Source organism: Eschrichtius robustus, chromosome 13 (genome assembly GCF_028021215.1).
Source record: "Eschrichtius robustus isolate mEscRob2 chromosome 13, mEscRob2.pri, whole genome shotgun sequence".
In the NCBI taxonomy this organism is placed as follows: domain Eukaryota; kingdom Metazoa; phylum Chordata; class Mammalia; order Artiodactyla; family Eschrichtiidae; genus Eschrichtius; species Eschrichtius robustus.
The window spans coordinates 101,076,154-101,095,686 of record NC_090836.1 but is presented as its reverse complement, the minus strand read 5'-3'; the positions used below and the strand labels follow the sequence as shown (position 1 = coordinate 101,095,686).

At 46.0% G+C, this 19,533-nt stretch overlaps 1 protein-coding gene across 1 annotated transcript in view; it reads left to right on the top strand.

The window, feature by feature from the left end:
* The window catches only part of EFCAB6 (EF-hand calcium binding domain 6), a 264,209-nt gene that overhangs the window by 182,804 nt on the left and 61,872 nt on the right, over nucleotides 1–19,533 (top strand). The window contains exons 23-24 of the mRNA XM_068560155.1: nucleotides 10,101–10,219; nucleotides 18,925–19,119. Of these exons, the coding sequence (XP_068416256.1) occupies nucleotides 10,101–10,219; nucleotides 18,925–19,119 (314 nt within the window). The remainder of the gene's footprint in view (nucleotides 1–10,100; nucleotides 10,220–18,924; nucleotides 19,120–19,533) is intronic.

The window sequence follows — 19,533 nt, the reverse complement described above, 5'->3', positions numbered from 1 at the left end:
AGAAAAAATAAAGACACGGTCTCTGCCCCCAAGAGACTTGTGGTGTAAACACCAATGAGAACTCTGAAGAATGATGTGTGTTACAATGGAAGTGGCTTGCGTATAATGGGGTACCCGAGAAGAGGTCGCTTGAGAGATGAGCAGGTGTTGGACTGGGGAGGTGGAGGATACCGGGACTGAACCAAGGCAAACACGTGTGGGATTGACCGGCGCGGTGGGGAGTACAAAGAGTTCAGCAGGGATGTGTCAGACCTAGGGGTCAGAGCAGGTGGTTTTCAGTGCGAGGCAGTGGGCGGATCACAGCAGGCTGTACATGCTTTAGCTTTTTAAAGGTTGCAGTAAAATGCACATAACACAAAATTTACCATCTCAACCATTTTTAAGTGTACCAGTTCAGCGGTATGAAGTACATTCATACTGCTGTGCTATGTGCTCTAAGTTTTTAATGGGGCTTCGAAATCCTCCAGGCCTAACTTTTTTAAGCTTAATTGTTTTTTAATTTGTGACACTACAGTGGAATATAAAAATAATATATATATATATAACTATGTATATATAATATGTATGTATATATGTACATTTAACATACATGTTTTATAATATATATGTATTATATGTATAACGTATATGTGTAGTTTAAATAAGTGTGTATAATGTGTAGTCACCGTGTATCCCAGACTGTACGCCACCATGTAACCACCATCCAGATGAAGGAATAGAATATTAACAGTATCTTAGACCAGGGAGCTACGCTTTTTCTGTGAAGGGAAAGACAGTAAATATTTTCGGCATTGTGGGTCACAGGGCTCTGTTGGGACTCTCAGACGTCTTACTTTCTTCCCCTCCACTAGATGTGTAGCAGTAGCTCGTTGCTGCTTTAATTAGCATTTGTTGTTTACTAATGAAATTGGGCAGTTTTTCATTTGTTTATTCATTAGTCAGTTTTCTTTATCTGCGAAGTGCCTGCTTGAGACTTTTTTACAGTTTTCACACTGGCTTGTCTGTCTTTCTTTCCTTGGTCAGTGGGAACGCTTACTTTGGTTTGGCCGGTAGACTTTTGTATGTGGTAAGTGATGCAGATATCTTCTCTCAGTTTGTGTTCAGTCTTCACCCTTTAAAAAAAAATTTAATTTAATTTTTCTTCCAGTTTATTGAGATATAATTGACATACAGCACCATACAAGTTTAAGGTGTATGGCATAATGATTTGACTTAAGTATACTGTGAAATGATTATCACAATAAGTTTAGTGAACGTCTATCATCTCATATAAATATGAAATTAAAGAAATAGAAAAAAATGTTGTGTGTGATGAGAATTCTTTGGTTTTACTCTCTTAACTTTCGTATATAACATACAGATGTGTTATATATTATATATATGTTATACATACAGCTGTGTTCATTATATTCAGCTGTACTCATGATATTTATCATGTTGAACATTACATCCCTAGTACTTATTTATCTTAGAACCGGAAGTTTGTAGTACCTGTTGACCACCTTCATCCAATTCCCCCTCCCCGCACCCCTTGCTTTAGGTAATCACAAATCTGATCTCTTTTTCTATGAATTGTTTGTATGCTTGTTTGTTTGTTTTTAGAGTATAATTGACTGAAACATTATGTTCGTTCCTGTTACACAACATAGTGATTTTTCTTTTGTTCATTTCAAAATGATCACCAGGATAAGTCTAGTTATTATGTGTCACCACAAAGGTACTACTTAGTTATTGACTGTATTCCCCACACTGTAGCTTTTATACCTGTGACTCATTCATTTTGCAACTGGAAGTTTGTACCGCTTAATTGCCCTCACCTATTTCTTTCCTCCTCCCAGCCCCCTCTTCTCCGGTAACCACCTGTTTGTTCTTTGCATCTATAACTCTGTTTCTGTTTTGTTCTGTCTGTTCATTTGTTGTATTTTTTAGATGCCACATAGAAGTGAAGCCATACAGTATCTGTCTTTCCCTGTCTGACTTCTTTCATTTGGCATAATGCTTCTAGGTCCATCCATGTTGTCACAAATGGCAAGATTTTCGTTCTTTTTTATGGCTGAGTAATATTCCATTGTATATATGTGTATATACCACATCTTCTTTATCCATTCATCTATCAGTGGATACTTAAGTTGCTTGCATATCTTGGCTATTGTACATTATGCTGCAACTCCAGTTTTTAATGAAGTTGTTTGGTTTTTTGGTGTTGAGTTCTATGAGTTCTTTGTATATTTTGGATTAACCCCTTATAAGAATATATCATTTGCAGCTATCGTCTCCAATTCAGTAAGTGGCTTTTTGTTTTCTTGATAGTTTCCTTTGCTGTGTGCAAAGGCTTTTGAGTTTGATGTAGTCCCATTTGTTTATTTTTGCTTTTGTTCCCCTTGCCTGAGGAGACGTATCCAAAAAAACACTACTACGATGGATGCCAGAGTACTGCCTATGTTTTCTTCTGTAAGTTTTATGGTTTCAGGTCTTACAACTGATTAAATAGACTTTAATCTATTTTGAATTTATTCTGTGCATGGTGTGAGAGAGTACGCCAGTTTGAGTCTTTTGCATGTAGCTGTCCAGTTTTCCCAACACCATTTATTGATAAGGCTGTCTTTTTCCCATGGTATATTCTTGCCTCCTTTGTCATAGATTAATTGCCCATATTTAAGTGTGGGTTCATGTCTGGGCTCTCTATTCTGTTCCATTGATCTATGTGTCTGTTTTTGTGCCAGTAGGATACTGTTTTTATGATAGTAGCTTTGTAGTTTAGTTTGAAATCAGTTAGTGTGATACCTCCAGTTTTGTTCTTCTTTCTCAATACTGTTTTGGTTATTTGGAGTCTTTTGTGTTTCCATACAAATTTTTGAATTATTTGTTCTAGTTCTGTGAAAAATGCCAGTAGTATTTTGATAGGGATTGCATTGAATCTGTAGATTGCCTTGGGTAGTGTGGTCATTTTAACAATATTAATTCTTCCAACTTATGAACATGGTATATCTTTCCATCTGTTTGTGTCATCTTCCATTTCTTTCATCAGTATCTTATAATTTTCAGAATACGGGTCTTTTACCTCCTTAGATTTATTCCTAGATATATTATTCTTTTTGATATGATTTTCTTGATTTCTCTTTCTGATAGTTTATTATTAGTGTATAGAAATGCAACAGATTTCTATATATTAGTTTTGTATCCTGCAACTTTACCAAACTCATTGATGAGCTCTAGTAGTTTTTTGGTGGCATCTTTAGGATTTTTTACATATAGTATCATGTCATCTTTAAACAGTGATAGTTTTACTTCTTCCTTTCCAATTTGGATTCCTTTTCATTCTCTTTCTTGTCTGATAGCTGTGGCTAGGCCTTCCAGTACTATGTTGAATAAAAGTGGTGAGAGTGGATATCCTTGTCTTGTTCCTGATCTTAGAGGAAATGCTTTCAGCTTTTCACCATTGAGTGTGATGTTAGCTGTGGACTTATCATATATGGCCTTTATTATGTTGAGGTATGTTCCCTCTATACCCACTTTGTTGAGAGTTTTTATCATAAATGGGTGTTGAATTTTGTCAAAAGCTTTTTCTGCATCAATTGAAATGGTCATCTGATTTTTGTTTTTCAATGTGTTAATGTGGTGTATCACATTCATTGATTTGCAGATACTGAACCATCCTTGCATCCTTGGTAGAAATCCCACTTGATCATGGTGTATGATCTTTTTAATGTATTGTTGACTTTGGCTTGCTAATATTTTGTTGAGGATTTTTGCGTATATGTTCATCAGTGATAGTGGCCTATAATTTTCTTTTTTTGTGATGTCTTTGTCTGGTTTTGGCATCAGGGTAGTGCTGACCTCATAGAATGCGTTCATAAGCATTCCTTCTTCTGCAATTTCTTGGAAATTTTGAGAAAGACTGACAACTCTTCTCTAAATCTTTGGTAAAATTCACCTGTGAAGCCATCTGCCCCTGGACTTTTGTTTTTAGGGAGTTCTTTTATTACTGATTCAACTTCATTACTGGCAATTGGTCTGTTCATATTTTCTATTTCTTCCCAGTTCAGTCTTGGGAGATTGTGCATTTCTAGGAATTTGTCCACTTCTCCTAGGTTGTCCATATTATTGGCATATAATTGTTCATAGTAATCTCTTATGATCCTTTGTGTTTCTGTAGTGATGGTTGTAACTTCTCCTTTTTCATTTCTGACTTTATTGGTTTGGGCCCTCTCTCTTTTTCTCTTGATGAGTCTGGCTAAAGGTTTATCAATTGTGTTTATCTGTTCAAAGAACCAGCTCTTAGTTCCATTAATCTTTTCTGTTGTGTTTTTAAGTCTGTATTTTATTTATTTCTGCTCTGGTCATTATGATTTCTTTCCTTCTATTAACTTTGGGTTTTGCTCCTCTTTTTCTAGTTCCTTTAGATGTAAGGTTGTGTTATGTATTTGAGATTTTTCTTTTTTCCCGAGATAGGCTTGTTTTGCTATAAACTTCCCTCTTGGAACTGCTTTTGCTGTGTCCCATAGATTTTGGGTCCTTGTATTTCCATTTTCTTTTGTCTTCAGGTATTTTTTTATTTCTTCTTTGATTGCTTCAGTGATCCATCGGTTGTTTAGTAGCATAGTGTTTAGTCTCTACATGTTTGTGATTTTTGCAATTTGTTCCTTACAGTTGATGTTTAGTCTCATAGTGCTGTGGTCAAAAAAAAAGCTTGATATGATTTTAGTTTTCTTAAATTTACTGAGACTTGTTTTGTGTCCTGTCATGTGATCTGGAGAACATTCCATGTCCACTTGAAAAGAGTGTGTATTCTGCTGCTTTTTGATTCTCTCTCTATATATATCAATTAGGTCCATCTGATCTAATGTGTCATTTAAAGCCAATGTTTCCTTATTCATTTTCTGTCTGGATGATCTGTCCATTGATGTTAGTGGGATATTAAAGTCCCCTACTATTATTGTGTTACTGTCTATTTCTCCCTTTTTGTCTGTTAATATTTGCTTTATGTATTTAGGTGCTTCTGTATTGGGTGCATATATATTTAGAATTGTTATATCTTTTCTTTAGATTGATCTCTTGATCATTGCGTAATGTCCTTCTTTGTCTCTTGTTACAGTCTTTAAAGTCCATTTTATCTGATATAAGTATTGCTACCCTTGGTTTCTTTTCATTTTCATTTGCATGGAATATCTTTTTCCATCCCCTCACTTTCAGTGTGTGTGTGTCTTTAGAGGTGAAGTGAGTCTCTTGTAGACAGCATATATGTGGGTCTTGTTTCTGTATCCATTCAGCCACTCTGTGTTTTTTGATGTAGCATTTAGTCTATTCACGTTTAATATAAATACTGATAGGTATGTACTTATTGCCATTTTGTTAATTGTTTTGGGATCGTTTTTATAGTTCTTTTTTGTTCCTTTCTTCTTCTTTTGCTCTCTTCCATTGTGGTTTGATGACTATCTCTAGTGTTACATTTGGATTCCTTTTTTTTTTTTTCTGTGTGTCTATTATAGATCTTTTGTTTGTTGTTATTGTGAAGGTTATATAGCAATCTGTATATACATGTGATTATTTTAAGTTGCTGGGCTCTTAAGTTCAAATGTATTTTAACAATCCTGGCATTTTCACCCCCCACACACACTTGCTGTTTTTGACATCTTATTTTTCATCATTTTGTTTTGTGTATCCCTTAACTACTTTTTGTGGATATAGATGATTTTACTACTTTTGTCTTTTAACCTTCCTACTAGCTTTACATGTGGTTGATTTACTGCATTTACTGTATATTTGCCTTTACCAATGAACTTTTTTCTTTCATAATTTTCATGTTTCTAGTTGTGGCCTTTTTCTTTTTCACTTAGGGAAGTCCCTTTAACATTTCTTGTAAAGCTCGTTTGGTGGTGCTGAATTCTTTTAACTTTTGCTTGTCTGTAAAATTTTTTTGATCTGTCCATCAAGTCTGAATGAAAGCCTTGCTGGGTAGAGTATTCTTGGTTGTAGGTTTTCCCTTTTCATCACTTTAAACATATTGTGCCACTCCCTTCTATCTAGCCTGCAGAGTTTCTGCTGAAAAATTAGCTGATGGCCTTATGGGAATTCCTTGTATGTAGCTTGTTGCTTTTTCCTTGCTGCTTTTAATATTCTTTCTTTATCTTTAATTGTTGCCATTTTAATTACAATGTGTTTTGCTTTGATCCTCTTTGCATTGATCCTGTTTGGTACTCTCTGTGATTCCTGTACCTGGATGTCTGTTTCCTTTCCCAGGTTAGGGAAGTTTTCAGCTATTATGTCTTCAAATATGTTCTCTGCCCGTTTCTCTGTCTCTTCTCCTTATGGGATTCCTATAATGCGAATGTTGTTACATTGATGTTGTCCCAGAGGTCTCTTAAACTGTCCTCATTTCTTTTTATTCTTTTTTTTCTGTTCTGTTTCAGTGATTTCCACTACTCTGTCTTCCAGCTCACTGATCTGTTCCTCTGTATCATCTAATATGTTGATTCCTTTTAGTGTGTTTTTTATTTATGTTATTTTTTATTCCTTTTAGTGTGTGTTAATTATTGTATTCTTCAGCTCTCTTTTGTTCTTCTTTATATCTTCTAACCCTGTTAAACTTCCCACTGTGTTTATCCATCCTTCTCCTGATTTCTTTGAGCTTCTTTACAATCATCGTTTCAGACTGTATTGGGTAGGTTGCCTATCTCCACTTTACTAGGTTCTCCTGGGGTTTTATCGTGTTCCTTCATTTGGAATATATTCCTCTGTTGCCTTATTTTGTCTAATTTGCTGCTTTTACTTCTATGTATTTGGTAGGTTGGTTACGTTTCCTGACCTTGGAGAAGTAGCCTTTTGTAGGAGACATCCTGTGCATCCCAGCAGCACACTCCCCTCTGGTCACCAGAGCTATATGCTCTAGGGGTGCCACCTATGTGGGCTGTGTGGCTCCTCCTGTTGTGTCAGGCTGACTGCTGTGGGTGGTCTGGTAGGCATGGCTGGCCCACAGTCCGGTTGGTTGCCAGGCTCTGCCTTGTGCAGAGGCCACTGGCTGCTGGTGGGCGGGGCCAGGTCATGAGACTTCTGGCTACAGGGCCCCAGGGGTCCCAGGGCTAGTGCTGGCCCACTGGTAGGCAAAGCCGGGTTCTGGGGTGGGTGGTTGCAGGGCTGGGTGTCCTGGATCTAGTGTCAGCCTGCTGGTAGGAAGGGCTAATACCTGACACAGCTGGCTGCAGGGTCTGGCGTGTCCTAAAGCTGCTGTTGGCCCACTGGTGGTTGGGGCTGGATCCTGGGGCAGCTCTCTGTGGGGTCCAAGGTGTCTTGCAGCTGGTTTCAGCCCACCTAGTGGGTGGGGCTAGATCCCAGGGTGGCTGTCTGAAGAGCTGTGGTGGTCCTGGGGCTGGTGGGTGGGGTCAGGAACCAGGTGGTCCTGGGGCTTTTGCTCACCCACTGGTGGGTAAGGCTGGTCCTGGGGCTAGTGCTGGCTCACTGGTGGGTGGAGCCAGGTCTCAGGATCTCTGGCTTCAAGGCCCTGGGGGTCCTGGAGTGGATGTTTCAGCCTGCTGGTGGTCAGGGCCAGGGCTCTGGGGGTCCTGGGGCTGATGCCTATCCACTCATGGTGAGGCTGGTCTCAGAGCTCGTGCCAGTACACTGGTATGTGGGGATGAGTCCTGGACCCTGTGGTGGGCTCAGGGTGTCTTAAGGCAGCAGGCCTGCTGGTGAGAGGGACTGTGTCTCTGCCCAGCTGCTTGCTTGTCCTGAGACGTCCCAGTATACTGGTGCTGACAGGCTGGTGGGCAGGCCAGGTTCCAGCATTAATAAGATAGAGGGAGGATTCCAGAATGCCGTTTGCCAACCCCAGTGTCCACGTGGTAGAACGAGCTTCCCCAAAATGGTTGCCACCAGTGTCTATGTCCCCAGGGCAAGCCCCAGGTGCCTTCTGTTTCTCTAAGAGGCTTTCCAAGATCAGCAGGTGGGTCTGACACAGGCTCCTTTCAAATTACTGTTTCTACCCTGGGGCCCGGAGCATGTGAGATTTTGTGTGCACTCTTTAGGAGTGGAGTTTCTATTTCTCACAGCCCTCTGGTACTCCCGAGAGTAAGCCCTACTGGCCTTCAAAGCCAAATGTTCTGGGGACTCATCTTCCCAGCGCAGGAACCCCAGGCTGGGGAGCCCAATGTGGGGCACAGACCCCTTGCTTCTTGGGGAGAACCTCTGCAATGGTAATTATCCTCCCATTTGTGGGTTGCCAGGGGTATGGGTCTTGACCATACCATGACTCTGTGGTCTCATTGTGGTTCCTTCTTTATATCGGTAGTTGTAGAAGCTCTTTTCTGCTAGTCTTCTGGTTTTTCTCATCAATAGTTTCTCTGTTAATAGCTGTAATTTTGGTGTGTCCATGGGAGGAGGTGAGCTCAGGGTCTTCCTAACTCCACCATCATGGCCACGCCCTCTCCTGTTTTCACCCTCTTTATGTGATACCTTTTGATAAATATAAGTTCTTCGTTTAATGTAGTCACATTTTTAACTACTCCCTAAAGTCCTTGTTGAAGAAACCCCGCCCTGAAGTCATGGAGATATTCTCCTGCGATCTCCCTAGCAGCTTCACAGCCTCACCTTTCACATTCAGGTCTTGACATCAGCACTGGAAGTGTCATGTGTCATGCTGTGGGGATCCAATTCCATCTTCCGTATGGAGATCAGTTGTCCTGGCACCACTCATTGCAAAGTCCATCTTCTCCCCCACTGATCTGCAGCATCACCACTGTCCTGCGTCAATGCCCATGGGTGTTTCTGGGCTCCTCCTGTTTCATTGGTCAGTTTGTCTATCTTGGCACCAATACCACATCTTTAGAGTCCCCATAACTTAGTAAGACATCTTAATTAGCTGGTCGGCAAGTCCTGCCTCCTTGTTCTCTGAGAGTTTTTGAATCAGTTTGTCAAGTTCCACAAAGAAAAAAAAACTATTGGGATGTTTGGCAAGAAATGACATCTCTACTACATGGAGCCTTCCAATTAATGAACACATTGTATCGCCATTTACTTTGATCTTTTTAAATATCTTTCAAAAAAGTTTTAGACATTGCTGTGTAGAAGTCTTACAATCATTTATAAGATTTATTCCTCAAACTTTATATTTTTGATGCTACTGTAAATGTTATTTTTTTAAATTCATTTTCCATGTCTGAAATATAAAAATGTGGATGATTTTACATATTGATATAGAAATTGATAAGAAATCCAGATTTCTTGCCAAAGCCTCTTAGTGTAATAATTTATTTATGGATTCCTTGTATTCTTATATATACGGTCATGTCATTTGTGAATAAATGACAATTGTATTTCTCCCTGCCCTGTTGTTACACCTTTTAACAATTTTAACTTGCCTAACTACACTGGCGGGCATCTCCAGTACAATGATGAATAGAGGGCGATAGAGATATTCTTGCCTGGTTCCTGATCTTACAGGGAATGTTTCGTGGTTTCACCGTTAGGTATGATACTCGCAGAGGACTTGGGAGATGGACCCACTGTGTCTCCCTCACAGTGTATTAGAAGGAGGAGTGAATGAGCTATTGTTTGGAAACAATTTAAGACAGAGCAGAGCGCCCTGTGCTACCTGCTCTTCTAGTCTGTGGTGACAAATCCCCAGATGCCTTTTGCACCCCTCGGGGATATTACAATGGTACCGTACCATCTTGTCACAACAACCGGAGTCTCACGTCCCTCATTTCCCCTCTGACAGCCAGCCAGGCAGCCAAATTCGCTGCGTCGTGGAGATGACAACCTCAAGCAGTGTGGGCTACGCCTCATTTCCCAGGCTCTGGTTGACTCTTATTTCTAATAGTGTTTGATCCCAAGTTGTTGGTCAGAGAAGAATCCAAGCCACACACCTGAGACCACTCATTACCCAGAAATAAGCCCCTTCTAGGATGTTAACACTTGTTCGTGTTTTGCTCGATCACCTTCTTTAGAGGAATGGGGAGGATATCTAGGACATGGATTAAAAGGTTTCTAAGCAGGAGGCATGGGAGAAAAATGTCTTAGACTGTTCCAGATACTGACTATTGAAAAGCCTGTATGCTGTCTGAGCAATTTTGTATGTTACTAAATGCTGCCTTGGAATATTGCAGAATTTTATCGAAACCGACAATGAGGGCAACGGCATTCTTCGACGACGGGATGTAAAGAACACGCTGTACAGCTTTGATATTCCCCTCACCCCCAGAGAATGTGAGAAGCTTTGGATGAGGTGAGTGGTATCTGAAGACTGGCTTTTCATTCCGGACGGCCAAATTCAGCACCAGGCTTTCGTCACTCCTCAGGGGTCAGGTGGGACCAGGAATGGTTTTCCTATGGTTGTATCTGTCCTGTTCCCCTGTAGAAAGAAGCCTTGGCCAACAGGCTGGCCTTCAGGAACACGAGGAGCCAGGTAAACACTTGTCACCCATATTAAATATTACACTTGAGAGTTTTGCATTTCCAAGGAACCGGGAGTTCAACCACATCCTTTTACTGTTTCAGAGAACTAAGTCCCTCCCCAAAGACTTAACTCTAATACAAGTAGCTCAGCAGACAGATCTGCAGTGGGTAAAGGGAAAAGCAGTCTCTCCCCATCACCTAAAGATGGAAATCAATGTTGCACAACAGTTTTATAGATCAGTAATTTGCTGGAAGAAAATCACCAAAGTTTTGGTAACTCGGAGTGGTTTCCCGAGGGTGTCTTAAACTGAAAATAGTACCTAATATTGACTACATTTTTCAAAATGTGCTTTAGATTTAGCTGTTTTTGAACCAGGCCCCCAGTTACAACATTCCCTGTGTAGGTGTTTAAATTTCAAGGTGCACTAACAATGCGGTCCATTTCCCGGTTCCAGATCTGTTTTTGAATTACTTCCTTCTTCATTATATGTTAGCTGCCACTTGCATCCCCCCAGGATCGTACCCCAATATTGCATGCCCTCTCAGAGGCAAGCCCATGGAGCAGTTCGTGTAGTATTTCAGCTTTTCAGCTGTTCAAAGGGGAAAGCTGCAATGTTGGCCGAGTTTAGAATTAGGTGGGCTGTTTTGTGTCTAATTTAGAAAAGCAACTCGAAGCTCTTACAAAATCCTTGGTGTGTTTTTTTTTTTTTTTTTTTTTTTTTAAGATCAGTTCCAACTCAGGGACAATTTGGTCTCCCTACCCATTTTCTCTTTTGATGGACTAGATGAGTGGGTCCATCTGAGTAATCAGAAGATGGGGTGCAGCGGCCAAACGTGTGGCGCTCTCACCACGTAGACCTTTGGATGATGCGGAGGTGACTGTGACCCTGATGCTCGGGGAGCTGTCGGGGGGCAGGAAGCATTCACCCCAATACCAGGGTGCAGAGTCGCCTGTTATAAATGCCAGAGGAGGGACATGTCGAGCAGAAAGGGAGACAAAAGTAGGGGTGCTGGGGGCACGGTGGGAGAGAAGTTGAAATTGTTCCAAAGGTCCAGACGGGGCAGGAGGGCTGCCTGACCCACGGGGCAGGAGGACGGGTGAGGCGTTCTCCAAGCAGTGCCTGGGCTCCAGGCTGAGAAAGGAAAGGCGAGGCTGATCACCTGGCCGCAGTCCTCCCTTTCTGGCCGTATTAACGAGACGTTCGGAAACAAGGAAATGTGACGTGGATCAAGCCATGCTTTAGGAAGACTAGTCAGGAAGCAGTTCAGGGAAGGGATTGGTGGGGTGTGGGCATCGGGAGACTGTGGTCTCCGTCAGGGAGGGATGGGACGAGCCCTGGAGCTGGGTGCAAGCTGCAAGGATGAGGGGTGTAGGAGGCAGGTGTCCCCGTGAGGGTTCCCGTGTGGAAGGAGAGCACGCTTAGCCCTCTTCCCGATGGGGGACAGAGCAAGGTTCCATGTTCATGGGAGGGCGACACTCACTGTTGCTTTTGGCTAAAGTTTCTTTATACATGTATTAACATGATTAAATACACAAATATCTACCCTGTGCTGAAAACTGTTTGAGATGAGAATTTCATCTACTTTTGTTTAGCCGGCTGTTTGCCGTGGATGGTGCGTGGTTGAGAGCTCTGCAGCCAGACATGCCTCCACCCCTGATAGCTGTGTGGCCCCTGTCAAGTTACTTAACTTCTCTGTGCCTCACTCTGCCCTGCTAAGTTAGCTCAAGTGGTGTATGGATCAGGGTAGGCTGGCTGCGGTAACAAACAAGGCCAACATCCCAGGGGCTTGCCCCATAATGATGTGACAATTTAGTGTGGGTGTTGGGGAGCTGTGCTCACAGTCATTCAGGGACCAGGAGTCCCACCATCCCTGGATCTTATGTGTCTACCAGCAGAGAAGGGAACAGAGCACAGAGGACCCTCTGGTCAGCTTTGTGAGGACCAGGCCTGGAAACATGGCCGTCACTTTGCCCAAATTCTTTTGGCTAGAATCCCTTGATGGCTGCACCCCTGCAAGGGAGGCTGGGGGGACCAGAAGTCTGAAGGGGGATTGCGCTGCTACTCAGAGGCCAGGAGGCTGCTGCCCCCTGGGCTGGAAGAGCAAGGGGGGAGGTCACACAGAGATAAGGGAGCTGCTCCCCACCAGCGACTGCAGGCCAAAGGGGAGACGGTATTTTTTTGGAGACCAGGAAGTTGCCTCCACTCCTGATGCTGTCTCGGAATCTGCGGGAACCTCGACTGCTGTGCTGAGCGGGAGCTACGGAGCCATGACACGAGGTCCCCTGGGAACAGCCTGGCCCTGCCCTCTTCCCACCTCCAAGGGCACAGCTCCCTGGGCGCAGCCGGGGGGCAGCTGGGAAGATGTGCAAAGGGCAAGCGCGGGGTCGAGAGCCACCAGATGAACGTCCAGCCAAAGGGCAAAGGGTGTGTCACATTCCAGGGCTGCGGGGTCACCTGGGTGGCCCGGCAGAAGGGGAGGCTGCACATCAGCGGAGCCACATCGTGACGGGCAGGACAAGGTGGGGACCCCACCCTGAAGGCCAGGTGTTTAGTGGGGAAAGATGGAGGCAGGCCCACGTTCTAGAAAGATCACTCTGGCCACGGGGAGGAGGATGAATTGCCGGAGACGGGGAGGGAGGCACAGAGGTGAATTCAGGGCTGTCTCGGTGTTCTAAGCGAGAGGATGGGGTGACCTTCCCTGGGTGGTGCCTGGAGGACTGGGACGGAAGTGACAGGTGTGAGAGAGATTTAGGAAGTGAAAGTTCACCTTTAGCAGCCTGGAAAGAGGCTGAGGGACGAGGTAAGATGCTCCTTGGATTTGTCTGATAAGCATGAGCAGAAATCAGGAGGACACCCTGAGGTGGCCGAGTAACCCGCAGCTGAGGGCTGTGCTCTGAGGGGCCCTGCACCCTGGCCCATGGCGCCCGGACTGAGCTGTGTGACCTTGGACCAGTGGCTCACCTTCTCTGAGCTTCAGTCATCTCTCCAATGGGATGACAATGGGGACCAAATGATATAAAGAGGGTACCTGGCATAGATAAGCATAAAAATTAGTAGCAAAAAGATCATAGAGATTTGAAATTATTTTCTGATTACAATATTAATGCACACTCATTTTAGAAGACTCAGAAAATCCAGAGAAGCATAAAGGAAAAGAAAAGACAACAGCAATAAAGCAGCCATACCCCACTCAGCAGAGATGATAAACTTGGTGGTGTGGTTTTTTTCATCCATTTTCTAGGCGTTTCCATGATCTCCGTTAGCCGTCCTCACCCTCATTCCACCTCCTGGCCTGCTCCTCTCAATGGCTCAGCATTTGCTGACCCTGACTCACCCTGGTCCACTCCCTCCAAGTCCCCGCCTGCCTTAGAAGCAGGAGGGGTAGGAGGCAAGGTGGTGGCCAGCGCCAGGCTGTGCAGGCACCAGGAGCCTCCTGCAGCTGCCCGTACAGGGGGAGGGGCATTCTCCCACCCGGCGGGAGTGACAGGGACCCCCAGCAAGGCAGGGAGCAGCTGGGGCCAACGTGACACACTCTGCCAGCTCCCGGGGTCTGCTAGTGAGAAGAGGAAAGCCCCTGCCAAAATTGGGTAGCTGGCAGTGAGTAGGAAAATAACGTTCAGCTCTTTCGAAAACACAGAATTAGAAAATAGGGAGAATATAGACAAAAAATTGTCAGCATCCATTGTTCACTCAACATTTATGAAGCACCTGTGAAGTGCACTCTTTCAGAGCTTCGGGTTAGTCTGGCAGGTCTCGTTTACGCTGGAAGTAAATTAGTGCATTGACTCCCAAATCTCAGTGACCTGGCACATGGATGCTTAGTTCTTATTCACACAAAGTCTAGCATGTCTAGCGGCTCTTCTGGACAATTCTCTTCCAAGTGGTGATTCGGGATCTGGCTTCCAGTTGTGGCTTCATCCCTCAGCAGGGTCCCCCGGGACCTGCAGGGCACAGGACCACACACGGGCTTCGGCGGGCTTCGGCCCAGAAGGACACGCTTCTGCCCACAGCCCGTGGCCCAGGGCCAGGCCGCGGCCCCAGCTAACTGCACAGGGGCGGACAGAGTGGGGAGCACGTGCGTGTAAAGCGAGCCTGGCTCACCGAGGGTTAAACAACACAACCGTCAAGCCTGAAGGAGGCCGTTGTGAAAGGAAACCTGGTAACTGAAGCCAGGCCGGACCTTTTAGCACGAGATTTCAGGAGCAATGCGTATGGTTTTGGAGAGACTGCCGAGAATAAGTTACAAGATGAAAGTGCGTCCATCCATCCATTCATTCATTCATCGGAGCAATCATCAAGCAGGATTTTCTTGAAACTTTCTAAGTTGCAAGCCCTGTGCTAGATTCTGGGGTTCCAGAGATGAAGGCAGCCTCCACCCTCAGGTTGCTCACGACTCGGCCGGTTAGACAGCAGCTGCATGCCAGGAGGGAGAGGCTGGCAGCCCGGGCTGTGGGTGTTCAGAGAGAGACCCCCAGGCGGTGCAATGCCTGAGTTGAGTCTTAAGAAACAGTCATTAGCCAGAGGTGGGGAAAGGGGGTCCTAGTGAGCAGAGAGGCCCCGAGCCGGGGGAGTGGGAGGTCCCCGGGATGGAAGAGGAAGGTTGCTGCTTCCATCAGCAGAGCCTGAGACCCAGAGCCTGCCGGGCACAGGGCACCCCAGGACCAGGGCCCTGGGGGGCACGCCCTTCGGGGGCACTCAGTGTTCTGAGCCCCTTCTGTAGGCTCGTTTCATTGGGTAGAACTCCGCTCTTTTAGATCTAAAACCAACTTTGCTGAAAAACTATGAAGCCAGTGTATTATAAAAATGCACAGACGACTCAGGTAGGACAGCAGCAGCCTGGGAAACTTGCGTATAGATGCCAGTCGTGTACAACCAGCTGATCACGCAGACCTGGCAGAATGTTCGGGAGATAATTAATGCCCAATTTATGCACATTTCTTGTTTGGGTAGGTAAGTTGTATGTTAGTATTCCAATATAAAAGGCAAAGACTATTAAAAAGTCCCTGTGTCATGTGCATCGGCCCACGGGAAGACATGTGACTCTCGGTTAACGTGAAGCTGGGTCGTCTCTGTTGCCTCAACCAAGGCGGCGTCTAGAGAGAACCTACCCCGTGCCATGCTGGTGGAACACCTGGACAAGGAGAGCCTCTGGGTGGGAAAGGATTTGAAAAGGTTGAAGGAGCAGCTCAGAAAAGAGGATCGAATGGGACGTGATGGTCGGGGATGAGTTAGAAGAGCTGCTCACGAAGGAGGGACCAGCCGGACAGGCCCTTAGCTCCGCAGAAAGGACGTCTTCGTGACTAACATCGTCTAGAACTCCACTGGGCAGTCCCTGAAGGAGTGGGTTTCCCATCTCTGGCGTGGCTTCATCCAAGGCCAGACGGCCGCTTACTGGGGAGCGTAGGGGCGGGATTGTGGCCCCGGATGGGGATGGAGCCCATGGTGTCTAATCTGTGGCTCCACCAGGACTGGCTGAATGTGCCATTGGGCACTGCCCCCTTAGGCAGCTGGACATTCTGTGCTCTGAAGGGCAGCTCTCTGAGCCATCGGACCATCCTCACAGATGGTCCCCGAGAGAATCCCTCTGTCCGAGCTGCATAAGGACCACGTCTCCCTCTGCTGCGGGCCTGGGTCGTCAGTGGGGCTTGCACCAGACCCTCTAAATCTGGGGTCAGTGGTGCTGGAAGATGATTCTGTCATTTATGTGAGAATCAAGTGCTAAACTGAGCATGAAAGAGTAAGACTTTCTCAGCACAGCAATCGATGTGAACGTATTCAGATCATGTGTACAACCAAATTGCTGTGTGTACAATAGATGGGCAGAGTAATCTGATTATATCATAAATTAGTGGCCATTGCCATATGCAGATGTGAGTTTTTATGGGTCCTCTGTTTATGTGCACATTTTTCCTGGCACATCTGTTGCCGAACCCTTTTAAAATTCAACCTTTACAGGCAAGTTGATGTTTTTTAATGTGACACGAAGGATTATATGATGAAGGGTGAGGTTATGTAAGCTGAATTAACTCTCTTATTATTCACATTCATAACAATATTTTAGTTGCAATTGTGCAATCTGGTCTTCTGTTCCTTGGAGATGCGAATAGAATGTTTATGATCTTTATTAATGACGTAATTAAGAAGTGTCTTTTCATTCAGTTCAAGTGTCACGATTGAGAATTTGTTGTTGGGAATCTCGTGACCGTTGCCCGTGGGGATGGCAGGCCTTCCTTAGGGACACGTGCCCTTCATGTTCATTGCTCAGCAGCCAGGTATTGATAAGGAAGTTTTGCGAGGCGTGTTGCTGGGAACTGTGGGTTCGCCCATCAAGATAAACGAAGCATGGTTTCTCCTCGAGAAACCCACCATGGAGCAGGGAGGGAAGACCCGGACTGAAGCGGGGGAAGCAGAGGTGGGATGTGGTTGAGCCTTTGGGTGGCAAATAGCGGCAACAAACACCAGGCCCTGGTCCCAGCCTCTACCTGCACTCACCCCACTCCCCGGTCCTCACCACAGGCTACAGGGATCCAGGGGAGGCGGAGATACAGTGCTTTTGCCTCAGGACGAGAGAGAGGTCCCAGAAGAGGCGCCCTGCTGGCCAGGGCTTGCTTGTCAGGCGGGTGGTCTGTGCACGTTCTCTCAGGAGCCCCCCTGTAGGGGTGGGGAGCCCCCTTGGGGAGCTTTCTTCTAGGGGTGTCTTTATAGAGTTGCATCACAGCAGCACTCTGGTGGCATCGGGCTGGTCACGGGCCTGATGCAGCTCAGGGAAAGACCCACGGCCCTGGGATCGCCCTAGGAGCTCAAGAAATGGCAACCCTCCCCTTCCCAGGTGCACTGATGGAGAACTAGACTCTCCTTCCTGCAGCTGTCTCGTCACCAGCAGTGTGAGAAGCCGTTTGCTAGAGGCACTGGCCCTTCGTGCCGCCTGGCACATAAAGCCACTACAAGCCTCGGGCTTCCTCTGGTGGGTGGGTCGCTTTGTTTTGTTTTAGAAAGAAAATTCACTGAATAAAGGTAGAATGGTACTTTTGGGGGTTGCAGGCACTAAGGTCGTTCTAATAACAGACACCTGGGAAGGTCTGGAAGGGCTTCGCAAATCCTTAGTAACGACGACAGCACTGGGGGCATGATCCGAGCCAGCAGGTCTCAGAGCGCCCTCCCCCTCCGTGCTGCAGGCCAGGCGAGGAAACCGAGCCCAGGTGGGTGGGTGGCGGGACCTGGCCGGCATCTCGAGGCCGGTGAGCTGGTGTGGGGCTCGGACATCGCCGCCCTCCCTGCCCCTCCGTCGCAGGAGGGGACTCTCCTCACCTTCTAGGACGGAGTCCCTGATGAAAACAGGCCTGGATGCTGGGAGGCAGGTGGAGGTGAGACGCGAGGCCCAGGGGGGCTGCAGGCCCATGGGCGCAGAGGGAGGGGTCGGCAGGGGGGCCTCGGGAACTTCTCACCCCTTGTCCTCCCCCCACCACCCCAGCCCTTGAGGACAGGAAAGTCGGGTAAATAAATCCGTTCTCCTCGTCGTTACTCAGTTGGGAGGGTCGCAGGGGACCCGGTGCAGGGGCGGCGGCCGGCGTGTGGTCCTGCAGCATCCGGTTGGCGGCGGAGAGCAGAGGGGGCCCTGCTTCACGCAGGAGAGCCCAGGGCACCTGGCTCCGTCCCACAGGCACCGACAGCAGCCGGGTGCAGCGTGAAGCCCCGGACATTGTGCAAATACCGCCTCCGCCCTCCGAACGCTGAGTTCATCTGGGAAAAGCACCGCCGGAAATGCCATTTTTATCGGTTAGGGGAGGACCGAGATCTTTTCCGTGAAAATAAATGCTTCTTTTCTTTAAAGGAAATTGGCAATTTGCCTTAAAATTTTTGATTGAAGTAATTCTATTCTATTTGAATGATGTTGGGAGATAAAAACCCTCCATTATGCCTTCTTTAAAATGAATTACAATTTAGAAAAATCCCAATAATAGAAAATGACATAAAAGGTACATAACATAATTCTTATCTTGTTTTCCTTACTAGTCTCTCTCGTTGGTTGTACGTAATTGGCATCTCTTCAAAGAGAAAATGGGGAATTGGAATCAAGTGGCATTCATTTATTTGAGTTTTAAGACTGAATATGCTTTTTGACGGATTTTCTTCTGAACTTTAGCATAGTTCTTCTTACATGTAGGTGCTCAATAAAAGCCCGTTGAATGAACGGAAGGGTTGGTTTTAATTTTCCGTGCTCACAGTCGTATTTCTAACAGAATGACAGAGGACGAATCCGGTTGCTCTCTCGGGGTGGACCAAGGTCACCTTGTGTGAGGTGACCTTCCTGTTGATTGACGAGCCTATGGGTCGCCTGAGGACCCTGTTACGAGCAGGTCCAGCTCAGGGCTGGGGTAAGGCTCAGGATCCTGCGTTCCCGACCCCCGGGGAGGCCGGTGCTGCAGGCCTGCAGAGCACACGGGGTGTGAGGGACCAGGCAGACGGAGTGCAGACGGTGTTAAAGCCCTGAGCACCTCGCACTGGTGAGAGTTTTGTTTGTTTGTCTTTAAAGGTACGACACCGAGGGAAGAGGGCACATTACTTACCAAGAATTTTTACAGAAATTGGGGATTAAGTATTCAGCGGATATTCATCAGCCCTACGCAGAGGATTATTTCAACTTCATGGGTCATTTCACGAAGCCACAGCAGGTGCAAGAGGAGAGGAAGGAGAAGCGGCAGAGCAGGGAGAAGGCCGTGACGGCCAGGTGAGTCTGTGGGCACACGGCCCAGGGGCTGGCGTCCGCTCCTCGTTGACCCTTGCAGCCCTGCTTGTTCCGAAGTGGTACCTCCCAGTGCTGGCAAAGCTGTCGTGAAATTGTCATACTCGTTCACTGCTGTAGATTCTAGAAATCGGCGCTAAGTCACAAAGCTACGAAGGAGTTAAAGAGCTATAAGCCTACTCCACCCTACCCAGTCACACTCTCAGCTCACCCTTGAGAACTGAACCTTTTAGGTGTTTACTAACCTAAACACCTGGCCCCTCCTCTGGACAAGTAGAATGCAGGTTCCAAGAGGACATGCCTGTCTCTACCCGGTTCAGAACAGTGCTTGACACCTAGTGGGCACCCAGTGAGTATTTGTCCAGTGAGTGAATGAAGGAACAGACACATTCTTTAACT